Here is a 21,667-nt window from a genome sequence, read left to right as displayed (position 1 = left end):
CGCCCACTCGGCACTCCTGGCTTTGATGTGAATCCAGGCCACGCCCTAAACCGAAATACAGAGGACCTCTAAACAAAACGCCACCATTGGATATCGTGTGCGGATTTGGACGCGTCCGTAACATCTGGCCTGATGTTACTGACTTATTTGACGTCATCGGTATAAACTAGCTCATGTTTGGGAGTAGAAAACTGTGAAGGAAAATAAAATCACAGCACATAAACACTCTCCAGATACCCAGCATCATTTAGATCACTCCCCCAAATAATATTGTGCTATTGTACTGAAGTACTAAACTGCTAAACCCCAGTGCACTTCTCTTGGGTGGCATCCTGAAGGATACCTCTTTGTATTGTAGGATGTAATTTTCCTCTGGGAAAGTGGATGTAGTCTACAGAGCCTTGTAATTATCAGGATCCAGATGTGCAAAGCTGATAGAAGCATGTACCCAGAAGACTTTAACTGTAACTTCAACTGAAGGTGGTTATACCTACTGACCCAGGACACAGGTTCCTAATCATGTCCCTGTATATTTTAATGTCTTCTTAATCCTCTAACAATTCAGTTCAATTCAAATTTATTTGTATAGCGCTTTTTACAATTGATATCGTCTCAAAGCAGCTTTACAGAACATAAACACAGAACAAAAGGTTATTATGAAGAATAATATAAAGATTAATATAATACAAAAATACAAGATTAATATTAGATGTATTTCAATGTGTTTGTATTTATCCCCTATGAGCAAGTCTGAGGTGACTCAGGCAGCAGTGGCAAGGAAAACTCCCTTAGATGGTAAAGGAAGAAACCTTGAGAGGAACCAGACTCAAAGGAGAACCTCATCCTCATATGGGTGACACTGGAGGGTGTGATTATAAATATGCAGTCTGACAAATGTTGTATTGATGCAAAAGATCACGTGGAGTTCAGATCTCCTCTTTAGCATCGCAGAGTCTGACTGGAGCTGGTAGATCTCTAGATGCCTCAGGATTTTCACAGAGTCGGCCTCATCTCAGTGGAGGTCCAAAATCTCCATGGCACGGAAGACAATCGGAGCTGGTACAGTTTCTGGATGCCTCGGGATGGGTAGAAAGAGAGAAGCAGTGGAGAGGGGTTAACACTATTCAACTTGTCAGCCAGTTCACTTCTTTAGTAGTTGTAGTGGGTGTGATAAAAGAGCGAAAATACTCAAATGTGCACGACTCATGGGGTGAATATTTGTGCTATTAGTTAAACTTTTACAATTGAACAATAAGACCTTTTAACAATTAAATGATTTTGCTTCTTCAAATGTTAGACATGTATAAATTAAATGAATAAAATTCCAAACTAAGTCCATTTCAAAACCAGACTTTAGCAATATATATGTAATGTGTCAAAGATTGAGAGGGGTGAATACTTATGCAAGACATTGTATTTAGGAACAAGCTTTAAAGGTTCAATTTATATTTATATATTCAATTAAGTACTCCTAATGACAGGTAACTGGATTTGTGTGTGTGTATGTGTGTGTGTGCGTTTGTGTGTGTGTGTGGATCTGTTGAGTGTTCACGTTTAATTTGAGCAATGAAAGATTTTTTAACATTTAGTTTTATTTATGTATTGCGTATTGCAGTAGATTATACATTTTTAAAAGCAGCAAATATTATTATTATTATTATATCAATACTTTCTTTGTTCATTTATCATCAGTAAGCGATTTATCCTGGTCAGGGTTGAGGTGGAACCAGAAACACTGGGCCTGAGGCAAGAATACACCCTGAATGGGATGTCAGTACATCACAAGTCTATATTAATACTAAGACAGGTTAAAAAAAAGGGATGTGCAGGTAAAACACTGCAGTGTTTGGATATTTGCCAACTCCTTAAAATAGATGTGAAACAAATTGTACACCTTATTGAAATGTACAGAAGCTCCCCTCAATGTGAACTTTGCCTTTTCAAGTGAATTCAGTAGCTAACCCACCCACTGCCGGTCTGACTTCCAGTGCAAAAGAACAAGCCTCCTGGCTAAATGCGACCTGAGAGCAAATACATCTCTGTGGATTACTTAAAGAATGTTGGGTTATGACACACCAGGAAGCATTATTAAAGGATTAGGAGAAATATGTACATTATAGAGTTCAGGAAAACTGTTAAAACACAGCCTCATAAAGGCACCACCATTGTACTTTTACTCTTCTCCAAACCAACCTACTGTACAAGTGCTGCAAGACTAGTAGGGGTCTCGAACGATAAAGCTAATAAAGATCGGCTGTTTCATAAACATAAACAAAAATATTCATGTTTTCAGGTAATGAGCTGAAACCTCAGTGGATTTTATGAGAGAGTTAAAGTTATACCTTAAAGGGTGAAATAATATTTATGCTGTATATAATAAAATGCTGTAAAGCATTTTCAGACTTATTATAATATTTTCCTTAAATAAATAGGTGCATGTAAAATGGTGTCTGACAAAATGAAGTAGTAGAGGAATGCATGAGTAAAGGGCGTTTACTTTCGTGAGTCTTTAGTAAGGCACTTATAGAAAATCCCATTATGATCTTTGTGATCTTTGAGCTTTCCGGTTATTACTTCCCAAAATACATAGATTTAGATATACAGTATGATGTCATGCTTGTTTATTTATTTTTTTTTTTGTAGATAAATGACATTATGTTTTATTTACATTGAAAACTGAAATCCTTTAAACATCATTTCCTTTCAACTGTTTTTTCTTTTGCTAAACAATCCATGAGCTCATTTAAAATGATGTATTAGAAAAGTTAAATAATTAATAGATAAATAGTAGTAAATTAGACACCCGAGTAAATTGTCTTGCACTCACATAAAATCTTCCAAATTCTCATTTTACAATTTATGTATTTGTTAAATATTTATTCATGTAAATTGTCATTCTGTGCCTTTTTAAATTATGCCACTATCTAGCTGTTCACAAACCTTTGACCTGCAATGTACCTGCAATTTGGAGGCCAATAGCATTACATGGAAACTCTAAATTTGGTTCATGCACTAACTATGATAGAGTCCAACACATTCCCTTGTAATGCCATATTCAGGTCCTTTTTACAGAGTGACCATAAAGCTTTGGGAGAAAACGTTGCTGTTTTTTTCCTCCTGATTTTTTAATAAGCCTTGAAATTGTTCCCTTTAACAAGACACATCAAGAGCAAGAAAAGGAATTCAGACATACTCTTCAGGTCTGAGTAATATAAAAAAGTCTAATATAAAAGTAACACAAGATATAGGAACGTTTAAAACTTTCCTGGAGCTCCTAAAAAGTGGTAAATGTTCCACTGATAAATGCCTGACATCTTAGACAGGCCAAGGTCTTTCCAGTGTCCAAAGCCCCTTTTACTTAAAGAAGGAGAAAATAAGAAATTCAGGGCAATAGAAGCTGAAACGGAAAGATGTCTGAGATTAAGAGGTAAACTTACTTGAGACCAGATTTTCAATGAATGACTAACAGCTGGACTGTCAGAAACTTTCTGCGGGGTAAAAAGGACATGCAAGTGAAAAGAAACAGGCTTAATGGAAGCAGTCTCAGTTTGGACTCTGCATAGCACGCCCTGTGTGTTCCTCTGCACCCACAGCATGACCGATCTAATAATGCTATAGTATTAGCAGTCCAAAATAATAATAAAAAAGAATCGGCAAGGAGTGTATGTTCAGTGCAGTATGGCTTTTTTTGGCATTTATGCACATTCTCGTGAAGAACACAATGTGACTGCTTTGCATTTATTTAGATTTTCTTGAAGGTCAAAATAAGTGACAAAAACCCCCACAATGTGTGAGGTCCAGAATGGATTTATTTCCTTGCAAAACATGTTAGAGGGCAAACTTCTCACAACAACATGTTAAACTCATTTGATAGTGAGGATGCATCTGAGTCAAATTTATCCAGATTTTCAGTATGATGCATGATTGTGCCAATGTTTTTTTCCATTTTTTTAATAGTGATTCACTATATAATCACTGGAAAACAGAAAAAAACATATTAAAAGTAAAATAATTTGTATATAAGCAAATGATAGGAAGAAAGAAATTGATATAGAATAAATATAATGGGTACAATTTATACACTGTATGTAGATCATCATTTTAGTAAGAATGGTAATGATATATAGGTATTTGAGGGAAATGTGCGCCCTCTTGTGGCAGATCCTGAATACTTCAAAAACAAACAGCAGTACTTTCGTGTCAAGTGTAAATATGTAGCTGAATATGAATATATAAGTCAGAATGAACCGATAATGTGTTTTAAACACATATAAATACAGATATGAACAGGGAATGTATGTGTTTCTGTATTTTTTGTTTGTTTGTTTGTTAAAGAAAGCTTTAAAAAAATGTAAAAGGTTCACAGGAGAAGAAGAAGAAGAAGAAGAACAACAACAACAACAACAAATAAACTATATGAAGGGGAGGTTTTTACTTTCATGTTGTTGCCACTGAGTCAATAATAATGATGCTGAATGATGAATCCTTAGTAACTGCCTGGTCAGGATAATTGTGAAAATAAATTAAATAAATAGGCTAGAATAGATACCAGGCATGTCCAAAAAAAAAAAAAAAAACACTACTAGATGTCTAGCAATTAGCAAATAATTGAGTTTGTGGTCGAGGAACTTTCAGAGCCAGAATTCACACACCATGCCGACACACCTTCAGGGTTTTTTCCAGTGTTTCCAGGGGGTTCCAATCTCCCCTCCCACTCAGGACACATCCACTTCAAGTTGAAATAAAAAACAGATACAGATATGGATATCCGGAGCACAAAGAGATACAGATACAGAAACATAGAACTGTCACCTTTGACTTATTCATTAGACATAAATTGATGAAGTTATACATGTAAAATGTATAAATTTGTGTAAAGCTGCTTTGTGAAAATGTCTATTGTTAAAATTGACCAGATACAGATACAAATAGTGGCATTGTTAAGGTCTGCTCTCAGCCTTAATAGTCAAGTTACTCAGTTTGTTACTAGTTGCATGGTGTGTGTCTTGGCAACCGTTTGTCCGTGTGAGACATGGAGCCATGCAGCAAGGTAGCGTTCTTCTTTTAATAACTTTTTTAGTCAGTGTTTTTGATTTCATTTTAGCTGACATGTCAGATTCATATTTTACAGGAAAACAGTGACCCTTTGAACAGCTTTATAAGTGTCCATGTCAGTGAGCTTTATCTTGCAAGAAGGTAACACATCTGTCAGATTTATATGTTTTTGAAAATGTTGAGTGCATACACTCTTAAAAAACATTTACAGCTAAGTATACTGAAAGCATAAAGATTATATGCAGATTAAATGATAACTGCCCAAACAACCCTGGACAAAACCTTATTTCTAAGGTCACGATTTGTTAAACATCGAACACTAATGGAGTATCAGCATAAACTTTGAAATATTGTATTATTCCTCTTACAGGCAGCTCACAGATGTTCCGGATTTGTCCAGATTCACCCAACTGCGATACATCTGGCTTAATAATAACAGGGTGGGGTTCATGACATTCATAATGTCAATAATTCAGTTGAACTAATAGAATTAGATTCCAGACAACACAAGTCATGCTTTTTGTATAATGAGACTTTTCCTGAAGGGCTTTAAAATCTGATTTCTTTTCTCGCAGATAAAGCGCATTCGTGGGTCTGAGTTTCACTGCTGTTTAGCAGAGCTGTACCTCCAGAACAATGAGATTACCTCAATCACAGGTACTTCTCAAGCACAACATTATGCACGTGAACAGCTTAGTGGTGCAGTAGGTCATGTCGCTGCCTTCTAACTTCTGGGTCCCTGGTTGGATCCTGAGCTCTGTTGGGTATCTGTGTGCAATGATTTTTTTCCTCAGTTTTTATCAGGTACATTTACATTTATGGTATTTGGCAGACTTTGTTATCTAGAGTGGCTTACAGAAATGCTCTAATTTTCTATTATAAAACACATCCTGCAGCTGGTCCATTAGGTCACAGACAAAAATACCATCAGTTTAAAAACTTCATTTATTTATTTTAAGCTTTTAAGTACTTCATGAAAAATGGGTTTTTAGACATTGTTTGAAGACTCAGCTGTTCATTCCTCATTGCAAGAACAGAGAAGAGTCTTGATACATACTGTACATCCTTGTGCATGTTTCCTTCTGCTACATCGAGCTACAGTAGATGGACTGGCTATACTAAATTACAACAATCTGTGTATGATTGAATGTGTGTGTATGTATGATGCCCTGTGATGGACACACTGGGTGCACAGGTTGTATTGGCACCTCAATCCCAGTGTTCCCAGGATAGATCATGGATCCACCATGACCAGGATGAAGTACTTACTGAAGAGTACTTTTTTTGTCTAGTAGCATCATCAGATTGTAATATGTTTTAGCAATACATAAACAGTTAAAACTTCATGTTAAAATTGGCATGCTTTAAAATAGTATTGTATTTTTTATTATGTACATTCTTCATTGTCATTCGTAGATAATGTCTCAGCTCTACTCTAATCTGTTTACAATGTTAAGGGCCCATCATAGGATCAGCTTGTTTTTGGATGTTTTTAGCAGAGTGTTAATTAGTTGTTTAGTTATTGTTTGTTTGTTTGTTTGTTTGTTTGTTTGTTTGTTTGTTTATTCATTCATTCATTCATTCATTCATTCATTCATTCATTCATTTATTTATTCATTTATTTTAGAAACTTTGTACACATACTGTCTGCTTTCCTAGATGGCCCTACCTTTTTTAGCCTTTTTTCTAAGTGCACAATTAGAGACTGAAGCTCTTCCTTTCCTCACCACAGTCTGTGGTATTGTGTTAATCTTCTTTTAGCCATTGATCCGGGAGTTTCTGACCACAGCACCACTGCTAGCCAGAATATTTGTGGTTGTATCCCATCCCAGCAGCTACACTGATGTCTTTAAGAATCCAAGCAATGCTGCTGTATCTGATATATTCATACCAGTGCCATGTCCACTACCATGTTGGGGTGCATGCTGTACTGAAAATAATTCACCACTGTCAACAGTGGTCCAATGGTGGTGCTCTTCCTCTTATAAAGAGAAAGAGATGGTGCTGACACAATGTGAATTGAAACAGCAGGGCTAGAGTCAGTAACTGTCTGTCTGCCTGTCTGTCTGTCTATATATGTAACATGTGCACAGGAGCTCTGAGGCATCTGAGCTGTCTGAAAGTGCTGCTACTTCATAATAACCACCTGATAATCCTGGAGGAAACAGTGGACGAGCTGAGACACATGCAGCACCTCCAAACACTCAGTGAGTCCCTGTAAACTCCCAATACATATAAGTGCAACTACATTTTTTCTTTAAAATTAGTCACAAGCTTATTAATTAATATTTGTTGGGCAGCAGAGAGTGTTACAGTCTCACAGCTCCAGGGTCCCTGCTTTAATCCTGAGCTACATTTACATTTACAGCATTTAGAAGACACTCTTATCCAGAGCTACTTACATTTTTATCTCATTTTTAGTAATTGAGGGTTAAGGGCCTTGCTCAGGGGCCCGGCAGTGGCAACCTGGTGGACATGGGAATCAAACTAACAACCTTCCGATTGGTAGTCCAGCACCTTAACCACTAGGCTACCACATCCCCACATGAGCTCAGGTTACTGTGCGTGTAAACATTCACAATGTTCTCTGGTTTCCTCTTAAGAGCACAGCAGTAGGTAGGATTGCATATGTTATACTGAGTGTGGAAACGTATGTTGTGGATGGCTCCATATCCAATGAAGGGGATTTTGTATACAACCACTCCTAAAATCTAAATAAATGAACTATTACGTTTTATTACACTTGTTTATTACACTTATTATTATTTGTTTGCAATATTCCAGATTTGTTCCTGAATCCCTTTTCGCAAGATCCCCTTTATCGGGAATACGTAGTCCATCACTTACCATCTGTTCAATTATTAGACAGAAAAGGTAAATGTTCTATACTTAAAACTACAGTATATGGCCAAAAGTATGAGGACACCAGACCTTCACACCATAATTATTTTCCCCTAACTGTTGCCACAAAGGAAGAACATAATTGTATATAATGTCCCATGTTTGCTATGGGATTAAAAAGTCCCGTTCACTGGACCTAAGAGGTTCAAACCTGTTTTAGCCTGATAATGCCCTGTGCACAAAAAGAGCTCCATTAAGTCATGGTGTGCCAAGGATGATGTAGAAGATCTTGAGTCTTCTGAATAGATCCCTGACCTCAACTCCTGTGAACCCAACACCTTTGGGATGAACTGGAACACAGACTCACTAATGCTGAACAGAAATCTTGTGGTGTCCACATACCTTTGGCCATATATATTTTGTCTAATGTTTAGGACTTTGTTATAATAACTACTTAACCATCGGATGTATGAATGATGTAATTGATTTGACAGAGGTGAGACAGGAGGAGAGGAGACATGCCTTTAAACTCATGAGTCCTGAGAGACAGAGAGTTCTTGACACAATCGCCTTCGGCAGACGAGCACTGACAGAAAGGAAAATGATTGCGAGCACAAAGAGAGGTAACTTCAACACTACCAAATGAATGGATGAACAATGGATGGATGAATGAACGGATAAATGGATGGATGGATGGATGTCATGGAGCATATTCAACACAAAGTGGAAATACGACCGCTTGTCTTTAGTCAACTCCAGAATTATTGGCACCCTTCGTGAAGGAGGAAAGGCATTGCTGAGTTAGGAATTTAAAATGGTTCACCACCAAAGTATTTACACCCTTCATAAAAATATATATGACTTTGACAGATGGCATTTAAGCTGACAAATCAGTAATTATATACTGTTGTAGGTTAGTAAGAAGTGTGACTCCATATTTGAGTGTGAAATTTAGATCTCATAACTTTAAAAATGAAACATGAAATAAAAACAAATAAAGTCATTTTCACTAAATCTAAGAAAACATACATTTAATAATTTAGAAATGAACCAATCTCAAGCAATAACATTTTCTCTGCTGTCTTTTATTGTTAAACAAGTAACCAAATTGTGTTTGTTAGCATAGGATTATCAAACTCACAAAATGTTGTTGAGTAATAACCACGATAATGATACCTGGATATCGAAGGCATTCTACTGATTTACTTACTTTCAAAGTTATATATTTTGCAACAGAATCATTTTATTTCAGTCTATAATTTGGTTAACAAGGATGTATGTTCAAAATGACCATTCAGTCAATATCACAAAATCACAGGCTCCCATTTCTTCAGGAAATTTTAAAGACTCAACTTCCTGTTAAACATGTGACTTGTAGAATATACCATATATCATAGTTGTGCAAATATCTCAACTATCAGGTTGTGTGACGTACAAAAACATTAATGCAAAACTAATGTTTTTTAAACGGCAATAATGATTATATTTCGAAGTATTTTTATCACGGCACAAGCAAACACTTGCTATCGAAAGCTTTTATTATTTTTATCTGAAATCTGGACAGAGGTTGTTATGAAGGACAATTTACCCGTGTTTAAGCTTTATATCATTGTAAATGTAATATCAGTGGGACACACGACAGTCACTGAATCATAATTAAATAACAGAGCATTAGTCTCATAATGCTACAGTGGCCTGGGACTTTAAATGTGTTTTGGGGCAAATGTTTATTATATTGAAAACTACAGGTTACATCTGTCTCATACTGGGTCGCACTATTATGGGATAGATTCAGATTATACACTGACATGACTAGTTATTTTACTGTATGCTGTACAATTGTCTGTAACTGAGGTTATGTTCATCTATCCTTCCCTCAAGCTCTTTAACTCATTTGTCATTTATTCCAGGTCAATGGAGCTCCAACACCAAACGCACAAAGTAAGTAGATCTATGGGAAAGAGCCACAAGGGAGGTTTTTATACTGATATGTTTCTGATGACTGATTTTGGTGCCCAGTTGTTAGTTGGTGCTGTATTTTTATTTTTCTCTGGAAGAGTTATGAGTTGTTTGCCACTCTGGTGTCATGAAAGGAATATTGATAGTACAGTTAGAATATTGGATATAATATTACAACATATTATGTCTTGAACATAATGTATAACAGTCAGGTTTCACTGCTGGCTCCTAAAACAAGAAGGACAAGAGCATTTTGTTCTCACTCACTATATTTCAGTGACTTTCATGATATTAATGGGATATCCACCATGGACCAAGAAAAAGAAAAAAGTTCAGAACGCAATGGAGGCGAGTTACGGCAATGACTCGGCCCAGCTATTAAGTGACTGAAACAAGAAGGATTTGACAGTGGTATTAGCATGAAGATTTACAACCTTTAGTGTGTACATATGAGGTGAGCACTGGACAGACTAAAGTAATAAAGTGCTGCTGCATCACTGTATAAAAGTGAGATGATAGAAGAATTTCATAGCAAAAAGAAAAAAGTTCTTGGATGTGGCATCGAAAAGCTCATTTTAATAAGCATGGATTTTTCTAGAATCAGTAAAAAATTAATGAAGTCCTGGTTGGTATTTTCAGATGCCCATTTGATGAGATTGAAGATCTCTGTGAGCGCAGGGCCATGCAGAGATCCATCATGCAGTTCTCTACTCTGAACTGGAGCAGCATAAGAGCTCAGCAGCACCCCCTGGAGGAGCACAGTTCAACTGCAGCCAAAATCCTTACTGTCAAATTCAGATAACACACACAGACTGCAAATTGTGATTTCTACACAACTGTCATTAAAACATAGCAAGCACAGGTATGCAGCTGCTACCTATTGTCCCTGAATCTTCATTATGGGGAAAATGGCACACTAATTTTAACATTCAAATTTAGACCTTTCATGTCTTGTGAGGTTTCTGTAAAAGCAAGACGTGCAAATGCAGCACGAGGACTTAAATCAGCTCGACCCGTAAAACAATTATACTTATAGTGACATGTTCTTAAATCTACTGTGGACGGTGTAATGTTTTTCATCCAAGACAAAACTACAGACTTGCCAACATGGTTTAAGGCAAAGGCTTCAACATCTTTATCCTCTACATGCAATATTACCTAACAACATAAGGTTTAACTTAAGACTGACTGTCATAAATATATACTCTCTTTACTAAATCTAATATTGATGCACATGACCACATACATAACGTTAGCTATAAAAGAACAAACGCTACAATAAAACGTGTCACGTGTTGACGGAAAGCCTGTGCATGTGATGAAAGCTTTGTTAGCTTTTCCATCAGATTTCACGCTCCAAAAACCCTTCCTCTGAAAGAAACGTTCAGGAGGTCCCCAGATTTTGGACGACATGCACATCGTAGTGTTCTGGCTAAGGCAGGACTTGACAGCGATTATGGGAAATGACTGGGGTTAATGTTGTCTCTGCTTAATCCGCATGACTCAGTCTGAAGATATCTGAATGGGGTCAGTGCTCTCAGTTTCTTTTTGAACATCTGATGTGCTGGTAACTTCACTCTGCTCAACAGAAAGATTTTCCATACTGCTGCTCGTCTCTTCCAGTGCTTTCTTCTCCTCAGATTCTGGAGAGAATAAAAGCCCAGGTCAACATAATAATAATAATGGAACTCGTCCTGGAGTCGTATGCTTTTCATATATATTTTTATAATGTGACAGCACAAGAAAGAACTGGCAGAGCTCTGTTGTGAAGTGGTTAAATCAAAGGAACATATTAAAAGCTACAGGCGGCGAATACCTTTGGCCTGTCTCTCTAGTCGCTTGGCTGATTCAGCCTCTTGCTTCTGCCTCTGCTCCTGAAGTTTCTTGCAGATCTTCTTATGGGTGAACCAGTGCATCTTCTGGCAATCTTGGTTGCAATAGATAACCTTGAGGACAAACATCAATGTCACGTTATTAGCTAGATCAACACTATGACATCACAAAACTAAATATGAAAACATTTGAGCACAAAAACTAAATCCAAAAGAACACAATAGTGATTAGACTTCAGATTAGGGAAAGAAAATCAATAGTAGCACTAATCAAAATTGTGCACTACTCCGGCATCAGAGAAGAACCTCCTCTCAAATATACATGTATACAACACAAAGATCTTCTAGTCTAAACACTGCCTATTATTTATTCATTAAGAAAACGCTCAATTATATTAGAAATGGAATTGTTACTTTCTCTAATCGCTGTGAATAAACAATTCTGTTGTTGCTCTAAATTTTCTTGTGTTGTTGAGTTTGTGTTTACAGCTCTACAGGTCCCCCACCCCCCACTGCCCAAGATGAAAACCTGCCTTAGGAAACCAAGCATGAAACAAGCAGGAACATTAATGTTACCATTTTGCAGATGGAGCACCTCTTTTCTGCTCCCTTCTCCCCACAGGTGGTGCAGAATTCAGCATCCATGAAGCCCACCTGCCCTGTGATAGCTTGGGTGAGCACTGACAAAGCTGTGGGGTCATTGCCCTAAACAAACAAACAAAATACCTGAAAAATTACTCATTTACTTATTAATCAAAATAACTACCTACTGTATTGTTGCACCCAAAGATGCACCACTTAATTGTCTCCCCATAGAGGTGGGAAAAAATAATGAGTTATTTCATATGCATAAATACTACATCATTCTGTCTGATTTTGTTTCTGTTGCATCACAGATCTATTTAGAGAAAGATGACACATTGAGGGAGAAAATTGCTGGATTTAATAAAACAGTCTGCATTACAAATCTACAATTCGGTTATTCTTAGAAGTGCAATGGAATATTACTCACTATTTCCACAGGAGCTATACTTCTGACAAGCTGCTGGAGTAGCGTAGCGTCGCAGTAAGGAAATTTCCGGATGCACTCCCGGATAAATTTTTCTTGGAACACCGGAAAGCAGTCACTGTCTCGCCCCTTTAGTAGGCTGAAGAGAAGAGGAGATGGAGGAAGGAAAAAAGAAAAGAAAAAAAAGGATTTGTTTCAAGAGAGATTTATGAAACATTTTCCACGGGTGAGATGCAGCTTGGTTCAGGTCTGGTGATGTGGTAGCCTAGTGGTTAAGGTTTTGGGCTACCAATTGGAAGGTTGTGAGTTCGATCCCAGGTCCACCACACTGCCCCTGTTGGGCCCCTGAGCAAGGCCCTTAAGCACCAATTTTGTCACCATGGCAAATAAAGCCACAGAAGACCACCATTCAAGACACAGAGGCATAGACAGTGCTGTGATGTTTTATTTTTAAACATTATTGTAGGAAGCAAAAATAAACTAACCATTTTAATGCTGTATAACTTTTAAAAGCCTTAACAATTGTTCTTAATTTTCCATCATTTATCAGTAAACTCCCTCAGATGGAAATGTGAACTGCGTCTTAATACAGTTCGTTGTTCATCAGCATTGTCAGTAGAAGGGGAATCAAATCACTGTTCTGATTTCCACAATCTAGTGGTTAATATTTAAAATCACAGATCTGAAATCTGCAGCCCTTTTATTAAGAACTGGTCAGAGACACACACGAGGTCAGCAAGCTATGACTGTCTTTAGTGAAGTCAGTAGAACAAATGTAACTAAAACATCATACCACTTGATTAAGCCATCTAGTTTATCCTGCCGGTCTTTGAGGAAGGCGCTACATTTCTGCAGAACACAACTGATGTAGTGCATCTTCATGGCCAGCACCTCATTCATGTCCTGCTGCTTTACACATTTCTCACAGATCAGCTCCATCACTTTACGACACTTCTCAAGAGCCTCTACGTCCACGAGTAGAGGATTTTCCTTCACCAGCATCACCACCTGAAAGAGAAAAAGATGCTTAAAACAAGAGCTTGGCAGTCACTCCAACCCACATAAGCAATGCAAAAGCAGAGCTTGCAGTAAATTAAAGTTTGGAATCATTAAAAATTAAAAGGATCTTCTTAATGTGATCAAATCAAGAGCAAAAACATAATGCAAGTGAAATTAAATGTACAATTCATTTACAGCTACCTTGACAGGGTTAAGATTTGTGCTCATGATAATTTTGTGCAAAGGTCCAGCCAGTTTAGGAGGCAGTTTTGGCTCTTTTTCTAAGCCCTGCAGTTTTGTGTAGTAGTCAAGCCTCTTTCGGGAGAAGAAGTTATTGATAACAGTCACACAGTCGTGCTGACCTGGGGAGAGAACACACACAGTCTACTCATGTCTACTTTAAGGTCTACATACAATAAATAAATAATATTCTTATATAAGCTTATCCGTGTCTGTACCAAATAAGCACTTCAATAAGCATTTTCACAGAGCAGATAACTGCAGTACAGTGACTAACATGTACACTGCAAATGGAAGCCCAGAATAAAGGGCTAAATGCTAACGTAATTGCCAAATTCTGCAGTATTTGCAACCGAAGTCGTTACATAAAACAGTGCCACTATTCCAGTTTATTCAGCTGTGACCACTACACACTACACATAGATATGACCTCACACTCGTCTGAAGAAAATCTCTAAAATATATTTAAAAAACTTGGAAAATAGTGAAAAAAATATTTAAAAATAAAATGCATAGACTCTTGCTTGTAGTAAGAAGGAACATTAAATTACCATTTACTACAGCAAAAAGCAGGTGAATGTGTGATATTAATGAATGGGCTGAATGGATATTAACCAGACTTTGCTGATCAACAAGTTGCTTCCAGCAGGACACACTCTTGCCACCCTAATATAATTTATACTACATGTCATTTATTTTTGGATATTATATATTATATTATTGTTTCAGGTCATTGTAGTATTAATATGTGAGTGATTCAAAATGCAGATGAGATGTCATGCACAAAGCTCTGCTAGGAAAATGAAGTCCATGGTCTTCAACGGTAATGTGATCGTTTAATAAATATATATCACACTACGTACAAAACCGGTCAATGAATCGTGAATGAGAATCTCAAGCTGATTCTAAGCCAAAAATGTGTGATTTCTGTTTCATCAGGAATCATCCAGCTGCAATTAGCTGCAACAACTGTAAAAACATCATCTTGCATGCAGTGGTTGACTATGGAGCAATCTTTGTATTTGTGTAGATACTGTAGGATTTAGCCAAAGGATTTAAATTTTTGCTAAACAATTGCTAGCCAGTATTTTTATGCCAATGTTTTGGATCTTAAGAGGTTCAGTGCTTCGCATCTCCCTAAGCAGCACCAGCTTCTCCAATGTGTTTACGGAAGACATACAGTTACGATCCGTTGTAAACTGTATTAAGGTTATGTGAGCTCACCTACAAAAGCAGCCATTTGTGCTGCTGATCTGCCTACTGAGTTCACCACATCAGTCTCTGCTCCAGCATCTAACATCATCCATGTGATATCAGTCTTCCCTGAAACATAAATGAGTAAAAACTTATCGGCAGCTTTAAAACGACAACCTTATGTCAAAGACTAACGTTGAATGGGGAAACATTCCTGTAGGACATAATCTTTTATCCTAGAGTGTGCCGAGACATACCCGATAGTCCTGCGAACATGAGAGCTGTGTAGCCGTGCTCGTGCTCATTGCAGTTGACGTCTGCACCATGTTGCAGCAGCAGCTTACACATATCTGCCTTGCCCTTATACGCAGCATGCATGAGAGGAGTCATGCCATACTGAGGAGAGATTAACACAGAAAACACAGAGTAGGTTTGATATGAATCAATCCAAAAGACATGGACTCATTAGGAGATGTAAGAAATGTGTCGACAGAATAATTAGCAAAAAATATATCGGCAAGCACAGTAAAGAAGAGAAATATATCAAAAATCCCATAATGCCAGAAGGCTTTACGTGCTCTTCTGTACAACAAAGTGCCACAAACAGAACGCAATCAATATGCTTTAGAAACACAGCTGCTTTGGATGTGAAGTGCCCTTGACATCTGATTTTGGCAGGTCACCGATGGACACGTAACGATCATCCTTGGGTTTTCTACTGACGTGATGGGTTTGATTATTATACCAGGACAAAACTGTGCAGCACTAATGACTGCTTGGGTTTAATTTTGGTATTTACTATTACTATGATAGCACAAAAACATGTTTTGAGTTAAATGCATAATCAGTGCACTTACCTCATCCAGGCAGTTCACTCTCACATCCTTCGAGCCAAGCAATCTTGAAGCTTCCTGTACATTTCCTGCACAACATTTCAGCCACATTACTAACACAACATGGTAGTGCTGTTAAACATTACTACCTCCCTGCCTCCTTGCACATTACCTGAGACAGCAAAACATTGATTTATACATGTTTAACAATGATGAACATCTTACAAGCCTTTTATTTCAATGCTGTCTTATTCTTAATAGACCATTATGCTGATAACAGAGCACGAATCTCTGCTGTCTAAAGAAAGGGGTCACCAACAGGTTGCTACCTAGCTAGTAAAGCTAACTGGCTAATCCTTAATCTGACCGTTGATCTGCTTAAATATTACAAATCATTTGAAACAAGATTTACAACTAGCAAACAGAATGCTGCATGTTTTAATAACTACTCGTGTCAAATAAAACAAAAAACGCATCATATATTATATAGCTCACTAATATTGTTATTAGCATTCTGTCCATTAATAACTAAGTTAGCTTTCTAGCATGCTAACCGTTAGCTAGCTGTTACCTGCAGCAATAACAACCAGAAGCTCTTTTTCAGTGTCGGTTAAATCTCCCTTCTTTATAACAGACATAATGAAATAAAGCTAAATCGGATTTTTCTACGTTAAAAGCCAAAGTAAATAACTTTAACTCTGTAGTGACGATAACTACAGTCTCTTGTTCAAATGGACTGTACCATGTTTACTCTAAAGGTGGGTGTATAGAGGGACTTTCCGTTGTAAATAATAAATTGTAACTTTTAAAGCTGTTACATTTTCCATATAACTATATAAGACGGTATGTTTATTTGTTATAAATAATTCGTTTCTCGAAAAAACATAGAATCGGTAATACTGTAAATTAGCTATGCAGTGGGAGCCCCTCTGTCGTAGTGGTTTAGCCTACAAAAGTCTAGAAAATTCATCCCCAGGATCCCAGATTTAAAAAGAAAAAGAAAATAACAGCCTATAATAGCAATAATAGTTAAACTGCAATTATACGGACATTATTTTAACAATTAATCATTTTATTACTAATTAAAATCCTTATCAGTATGTTGTACCAAATTGTTGTTATTTAAACAATATTTATTTATTTGTTTGTTTATTTACTTATTCATTAGTTTATGTATTTATTTGTTTGTTTGTTTGTTTACATGGGTTGCTGGCTTTGGTTAAATCCAACTTACAAATTTCCACAAATTGATATGGATTTACCAGTTTGCGTGATAAGATCTGGCAACCCTGGTAGAAATGGTTTAATTTCAGTAGTTAACTAAATCTAATGCATCTAATACTAATTAACAACGTAGCCTATTAATAACGTCATTTCGATTGAAAATGATTGACAGATAGCCCCGCCCACAGGTGCTACATCTATTGAACTAGGTGTATTTGCTTACAGTTGAGGAAGTGACCAATCAGCACTCTTCACCCGCGCAGGTGTAACTTACCTTTCACTCCTCTCCGCTCTCCTTGTACTTTAAGGGAAAACATCAGGAGCTCAACGACAATAGCAGGAATAAACACTTGAAATGGCGTGTGGCGGATTTGTTTGTTCGAAATATACTCTTTGTGCGTTGAACATTCTTTATATGGTAAGTATTAAATGCACAAACAGCAGGCTTTTGTGGAAAGATGTGTTTGGATTTTATAGCATGTGCCTGAAAATAGACTTTATATGTGTTTGTGAATGATATTTAGACCTTGTATTTTATTATTATTATTATTATTATTATTATTATTATTATTATTATTATTTAATGTACTGATTGTAAAGAAAGCAATAATGTTGTTCATTTATGCCATACTTTAGTGCGTTGCCTTTCTTTAAATTTTTATTGTATTTTTGTTAATATATTATTTATTTTATGAATTTTCTGCATTATAATGTTGTTGAGTCTCACCAGAAGCATTTCAGTGTATATGTCGTGACCTTGATCTGACATAATAATAATACATTAATAATAATAATAATAATAATAATAATAATAATAATAATAATAATAATAATAATAAGTGCTTGTATCTCTGTAACCCTATGCAGTTGGTGAGTTTGCTGTTAATAGCAGGGGCAGCCTGGGGAAAATGGGTGGATCTGGTCTCCAGCTTTCGTGTGATTGCTGCCATCATTGCAGTGGGTGTCTTTCTCTTCTTTGTAGCAATGATGGGTCTGTGTGGAGCGTTAAAGCATCATCAAGTCCTCTTGTTCTTTGTATCCTTCAAAATCTGCTCCTTTTTGTTCAGCTTTACTACATCTTCGTCTTCATTTCCTATCACACACCCTTATAAAAATGTGGTTTTGAGTGTGATAGAGTTAATGGCATTTCTGCTAAATGAATATCTTCCAGTTTATTTGTTTGGCTTTTATGCGTGTTAGTATTCTTAACTTTAGACAGTACATGTTCGTTCTGTTCCTGGTGTTTATTGTGCAGTTTTCAGTGTCATGTGCAAGCCTGGCTATCAATAAGGAACAACAGGTAAACAGATAGCTGCATTACTACTTCAGTATGTTTCCCCATATATTTTGTTGCTTTCCTGGTTCCTTATACAATCTCTTCTTCTAAGAAATTACTCCTCGAGATCACCTGGAATAAGTCTGAGGCCTTGCAAAGAGACCTGGAGATATCACTGGACTGTTGTGATTTTTACGCAGTTGACTACAAAATATCATGTGAAGCTGTAAGTGTAGCTTGGTTTTAAGTTTAAAAAGTCAGTATAAGGAAACTGCGGTTTGCCAGTGTTTACAAAGTTTTATTTATTAACAAAGGATACATTTTATTCATTTACACTTATGGAATTTGTTGTGAAACAAGATCGTTCCTGTTATTCCTGTTCCTGTTATCACAGCAGCCATTCACTCACTAGCCTCACCAGAGATGTGCCATACTGCTTTTTCTCACTAATGAATTATTTTTATTTGCTACAGAAATGTCACAGTGCTAAGAACTGCGAGGCTTGTTCGGTAAAAATTCAGACGTATGCCGACGATGTACTGCACTTTGTGGGAGGAACCAGTTTGTTCTTCAGTTTCACTGAGGTGAGTCACAGCATATCTCACTTATTCTGTGTGAATTCAAATGCTGGGTTTTACTTTGGATGCTTAATACTGAACAGAAATAAGAGAATAGGATGGATTTTAGAACGTGCTGGAAGTCTTCAAAGTCGTGTTTTGCCTCTTTGTTTTTGTTTATGATAAAATTCTAATTATTTAAATTTTTATGCTTTACTTCTATCATATATTTATTTTTGTCATTTCAGATCGTGGGTGTTTGGCTAACATACAGATACAGGAATCTAAAAGAACCTCGTTTAAATCCTCGTGCGTTCCTTTAACGTTCTTATTTTCAGTTTCTACACCATAGTGTATAAAAATAATTACAGAGAAAATTTAACTGAAAAATATTTTCAAATAGTCATATCAAAGCATGTCATTGAATTTGGTTTAGATCATTTGGCTATAAACATTTACAAACATAATTAGACATTAGTACAAATGAAAAAAATAATGTTGTAAACATAGACACACTGTACAAAGCTGATGAGCCATTAGACATAAAAAGGAGGTGTTAAACTGGACTGACTTGATAAACCAGTGACATACCATCCTAATAGTAAGCAATAATAAAGGTGTAGTAATAAAAGACTAAGACTTCTCTTTGTAAAGACTAAAGCTCAGCATTTTATTTTTGTAAACTAAAACTAAATGGATTAACATGTTTTTGTGCAGAGGTTTTCCTTTTCTTTCTTTTGCAATAATTGAAAGAAGAAACTGCTCATTACCTTCACTGAGCGTTTACTGGGCTGAGTTAACACAGGTATTTGACCTCAGCCCAAAGGCGCACCATCGGTGGCCACGTGGTTGCACTCTGAACAGGACGTGAGCAGGAACTGCTACGTCATTTATTTGGATATGGCTGAGATAACCAGATAAAGACAGATGATTGCTGAACCTATATACAGTGCTCTGTATGATGTAATGTTCATTATGATCATAAAGGAGGAAATGTTCTTTGTAGGCAGAACTGAAGAAATGACTAATAGTCTGTGAGGAAAAAACTCACACAATTAGGAGTTATGCCGCATGTACGCTGTAACCACTGCTATCTATGGTGTTAAAATGTGTATAATGGTCATTTTGGGGAGACTTTGTTGTTTACCTGTGCAGTATTGGCCACTCTGAACATAGAAACCCCAAAATGTTTAACAAATTTATTATTCAATTCCATTGTGTTTGTCCCATTTCTGAATTATAATAATTTTTATCAATGACTCTTCTGACTACGTGGTGGCTCAGTGGTCAATGTGCTGGGTTACTGACCAGAAGGTCAGGGTTCAAGCCTCCAAGCTGCTACTGTTGGGCCCTTGAGCATGGCCCTTAACTCTCACTGCTTCAGGGGAACTGTTATCATGTCAGATACCAACTTCTAAAGTTGGGATATGTGAAGAACGAATTTCACTGTGCTGTAATGTATATGTGACAAAATAAAGGCTTCTCCTTATTATTTGCAGTCTAACTAATATTTTATTATATTGTTTCAGCTGTATATCAGTGACTGAATGATTTTTATTCATACATTTTCTTACTATTTCTTCCCCCAAGTATCATGCAGTATTCCAGCAGACATACTTGAACCATTATAGTAAACTTTATACTGTGTATAATTTTATATTTATTAGATATACACTGTATAGCCAAAATATGTGGACACCTAATTATAACACTCATTCTCCAAACTGGAGAATAAACACAATTGTACAGGATGTCCTTGTATGCGGTAGCATTACTATAACTTCAGTAGAACTAAGAAACCCAAACCTGGTGCAGCATGACAATGCCCCTGTGCACAAATCCATAATGTCCATGAAGACATGGTATGACAAGGTTGAGTCCTGACCTAAACCCTACTGAACACTTTTGGAATGAAGCAGAATGCCGACTGCACCACAAGGTTTTCTCTACCACCTGAACATGCTCCTATGGCTAAATGATCACAAAACCTCACAGCCACGCTCCAAACTCTAGTGAAATGTCTTCCCAGTGAAGGGATACTATCTCTGGAAAGTCTGTTCAGCAATCACATATGGGTCTGACGGCCAGGTGCCACGTACTTTTGGCCATATAGTGTGTGTGTGTGTGTGTGTGGATGCAGTGTAAAAAGGACATTTTAGTATACTTCACCCAGCTTTAAATTGGCAAATGAAGAGCAACTTTATGTTTACTTTAGCAAAGCTGTTTAATTTTCTGCATTTTATAGAATGTCATAATTAGATTAATTCATCTTACTATTCATCTGCATTATACAGCAGGCAAGCTGAAAATTTAAAGGAAAAAAAGGGGGTTCAGCATTAAAGATTGTACAATTGAACTGATACTGACTTCAAATCAGTGAGAATGTACATCTTATTGCGAACATAGATGTAAACTCTACATCCGAGTGTTGGTCTAAAAGATATGAAACTGGCTTTCAGGGAGATGCGATTCTGTTAAAGACTCGATACATTTAACAAACGCTATGACTTAAAGACTTATGCTAGAAAATTGTACATTTTTATATTAAAAAGACTCAAACACAATAATTACAGATTTAAAAATTTGTACAGATTTAAATGTTTGATTTGGTATAAACATGTAAAGCATGTACTATGGATGGGACAGGT

General features: G+C 36.7%; 3 protein-coding genes across 3 annotated transcripts; 2 read left to right on the top strand and 1 right to left on the bottom strand.

The window, feature by feature from the left end:
• Nucleotides 1-4,948: 4,948 nt before the first annotated feature.
• Nucleotides 4,949-10,657, top strand: LOC132858035 (leucine-rich repeat-containing protein 72). The gene is made up of 8 exons (XM_060888203.1): nucleotides 4,949-5,050; nucleotides 5,426-5,495; nucleotides 5,631-5,712; nucleotides 7,149-7,262; nucleotides 7,840-7,929; nucleotides 8,391-8,519; nucleotides 9,807-9,837; nucleotides 10,495-10,657. The coding sequence occupies exons 1-8, from the start codon at nucleotides 4,995-4,997 to the stop codon at nucleotides 10,655-10,657; spliced, it is 735 nt and encodes a 244-aa protein (XP_060744186.1). The 5' UTR covers nucleotides 4,949-4,994.
• ankmy2a (ankyrin repeat and MYND domain containing 2a) lies at nucleotides 9,417-16,707 on the bottom strand. Its single transcript, XM_060888202.1, has 10 exons — nucleotides 16,534-16,707; nucleotides 15,987-16,051; nucleotides 15,387-15,525; nucleotides 15,160-15,258; nucleotides 13,897-14,057; nucleotides 13,490-13,704; nucleotides 12,700-12,835; nucleotides 12,264-12,392; nucleotides 11,672-11,801; nucleotides 9,417-11,498 (listed from the first exon to the last, which is right to left on the bottom strand). The coding sequence occupies exons 1-10, from the start codon at nucleotides 16,598-16,600 to the stop codon at nucleotides 11,359-11,361; spliced, it is 1,281 nt and encodes a 426-aa protein (XP_060744185.1). The 5' UTR covers nucleotides 16,601-16,707; the 3' UTR covers nucleotides 9,417-11,358.
• Nucleotides 16,708-17,414: 707 nt separating this feature from the next.
• tspan13a (tetraspanin 13a) lies at nucleotides 17,415-20,511 on the top strand. The gene is made up of 6 exons (XM_060888734.1): nucleotides 17,415-17,604; nucleotides 18,054-18,221; nucleotides 18,406-18,486; nucleotides 18,575-18,688; nucleotides 18,936-19,046; nucleotides 19,268-20,511. Exons 1-6 carry the CDS (start codon nucleotides 17,542-17,544, stop codon nucleotides 19,340-19,342), a joined length of 612 nt encoding a protein of 203 aa, XP_060744717.1. The 5' UTR covers nucleotides 17,415-17,541; the 3' UTR covers nucleotides 19,343-20,511.
• Nucleotides 20,512-21,667: the final 1,156 nt, after the last annotated feature.

Source organism: Tachysurus vachellii, chromosome 15 (genome assembly GCF_030014155.1).
Source record: "Tachysurus vachellii isolate PV-2020 chromosome 15, HZAU_Pvac_v1, whole genome shotgun sequence".
NCBI lineage: Eukaryota > Metazoa > Chordata > Actinopteri > Siluriformes > Bagridae > Tachysurus > Tachysurus vachellii.
The sequence above is the reverse complement of the archived record's forward strand: the minus strand, read 5'-3'. Positions and strand labels throughout refer to the sequence as shown.

What these genes read in the sequence shown, in the direction of transcription:
- tspan13a (XM_060888734.1), top strand. Translation starts at nt 17,542, where the DNA reads ATGGCGTGTGGCGGATTTGTTTGTTCGAAATATACTCTTTGTGCGTTG. An exon ending in CTATCAATAAGGAACAACAG is followed by an intron (nt 18,487 to 18,574) that starts GTAAACAGATAG and finishes TCTTCTTCTAAG; the next exon opens with AAATTACTCCTCGAGATCAC. An exon ending in TGTTCTTCAGTTTCACTGAG is followed by an intron (nt 19,047 to 19,267) that starts GTGAGTCACAGC and finishes TTGTCATTTCAG; the next exon opens with ATCGTGGGTGTTTGGCTAAC.
- ankmy2a (XM_060888202.1), bottom strand. Translation starts at nt 16,600, where the DNA reads ATGTCTGTTATAAAGAAGGGAGATTTAACCGACACTGAAAAAGAGCTT. An exon ending in GTATAGCTCCTGTGGAAATA is followed by an intron (nt 12,393 to 12,699) that starts GTGAGTAATATT and finishes TTGTTTGTTTAG; the next exon opens with GGCAATGACCCCACAGCTTT. An exon ending in ACTAGAGAGACAGGCCAAAG is followed by an intron (nt 11,499 to 11,671) that starts GTATTCGCCGCC and finishes TATTCTCTCCAG; the next exon opens with AATCTGAGGAGAAGAAAGCA.
- LOC132858035 (XM_060888203.1), top strand. Translation starts at nt 4,995, where the DNA reads ATGGTGTGTGTCTTGGCAACCGTTTGTCCGTGTGAGACATGGAGCCAT. An exon ending in TCTGGCTTAATAATAACAGG is followed by an intron (nt 5,496 to 5,630) that starts GTGGGGTTCATG and finishes CTTTTCTCGCAG; the next exon opens with ATAAAGCGCATTCGTGGGTC. An exon ending in TGAGATTACCTCAATCACAG is followed by an intron (nt 5,713 to 7,148) that starts GTACTTCTCAAG and finishes ACATGTGCACAG; the next exon opens with GAGCTCTGAGGCATCTGAGC.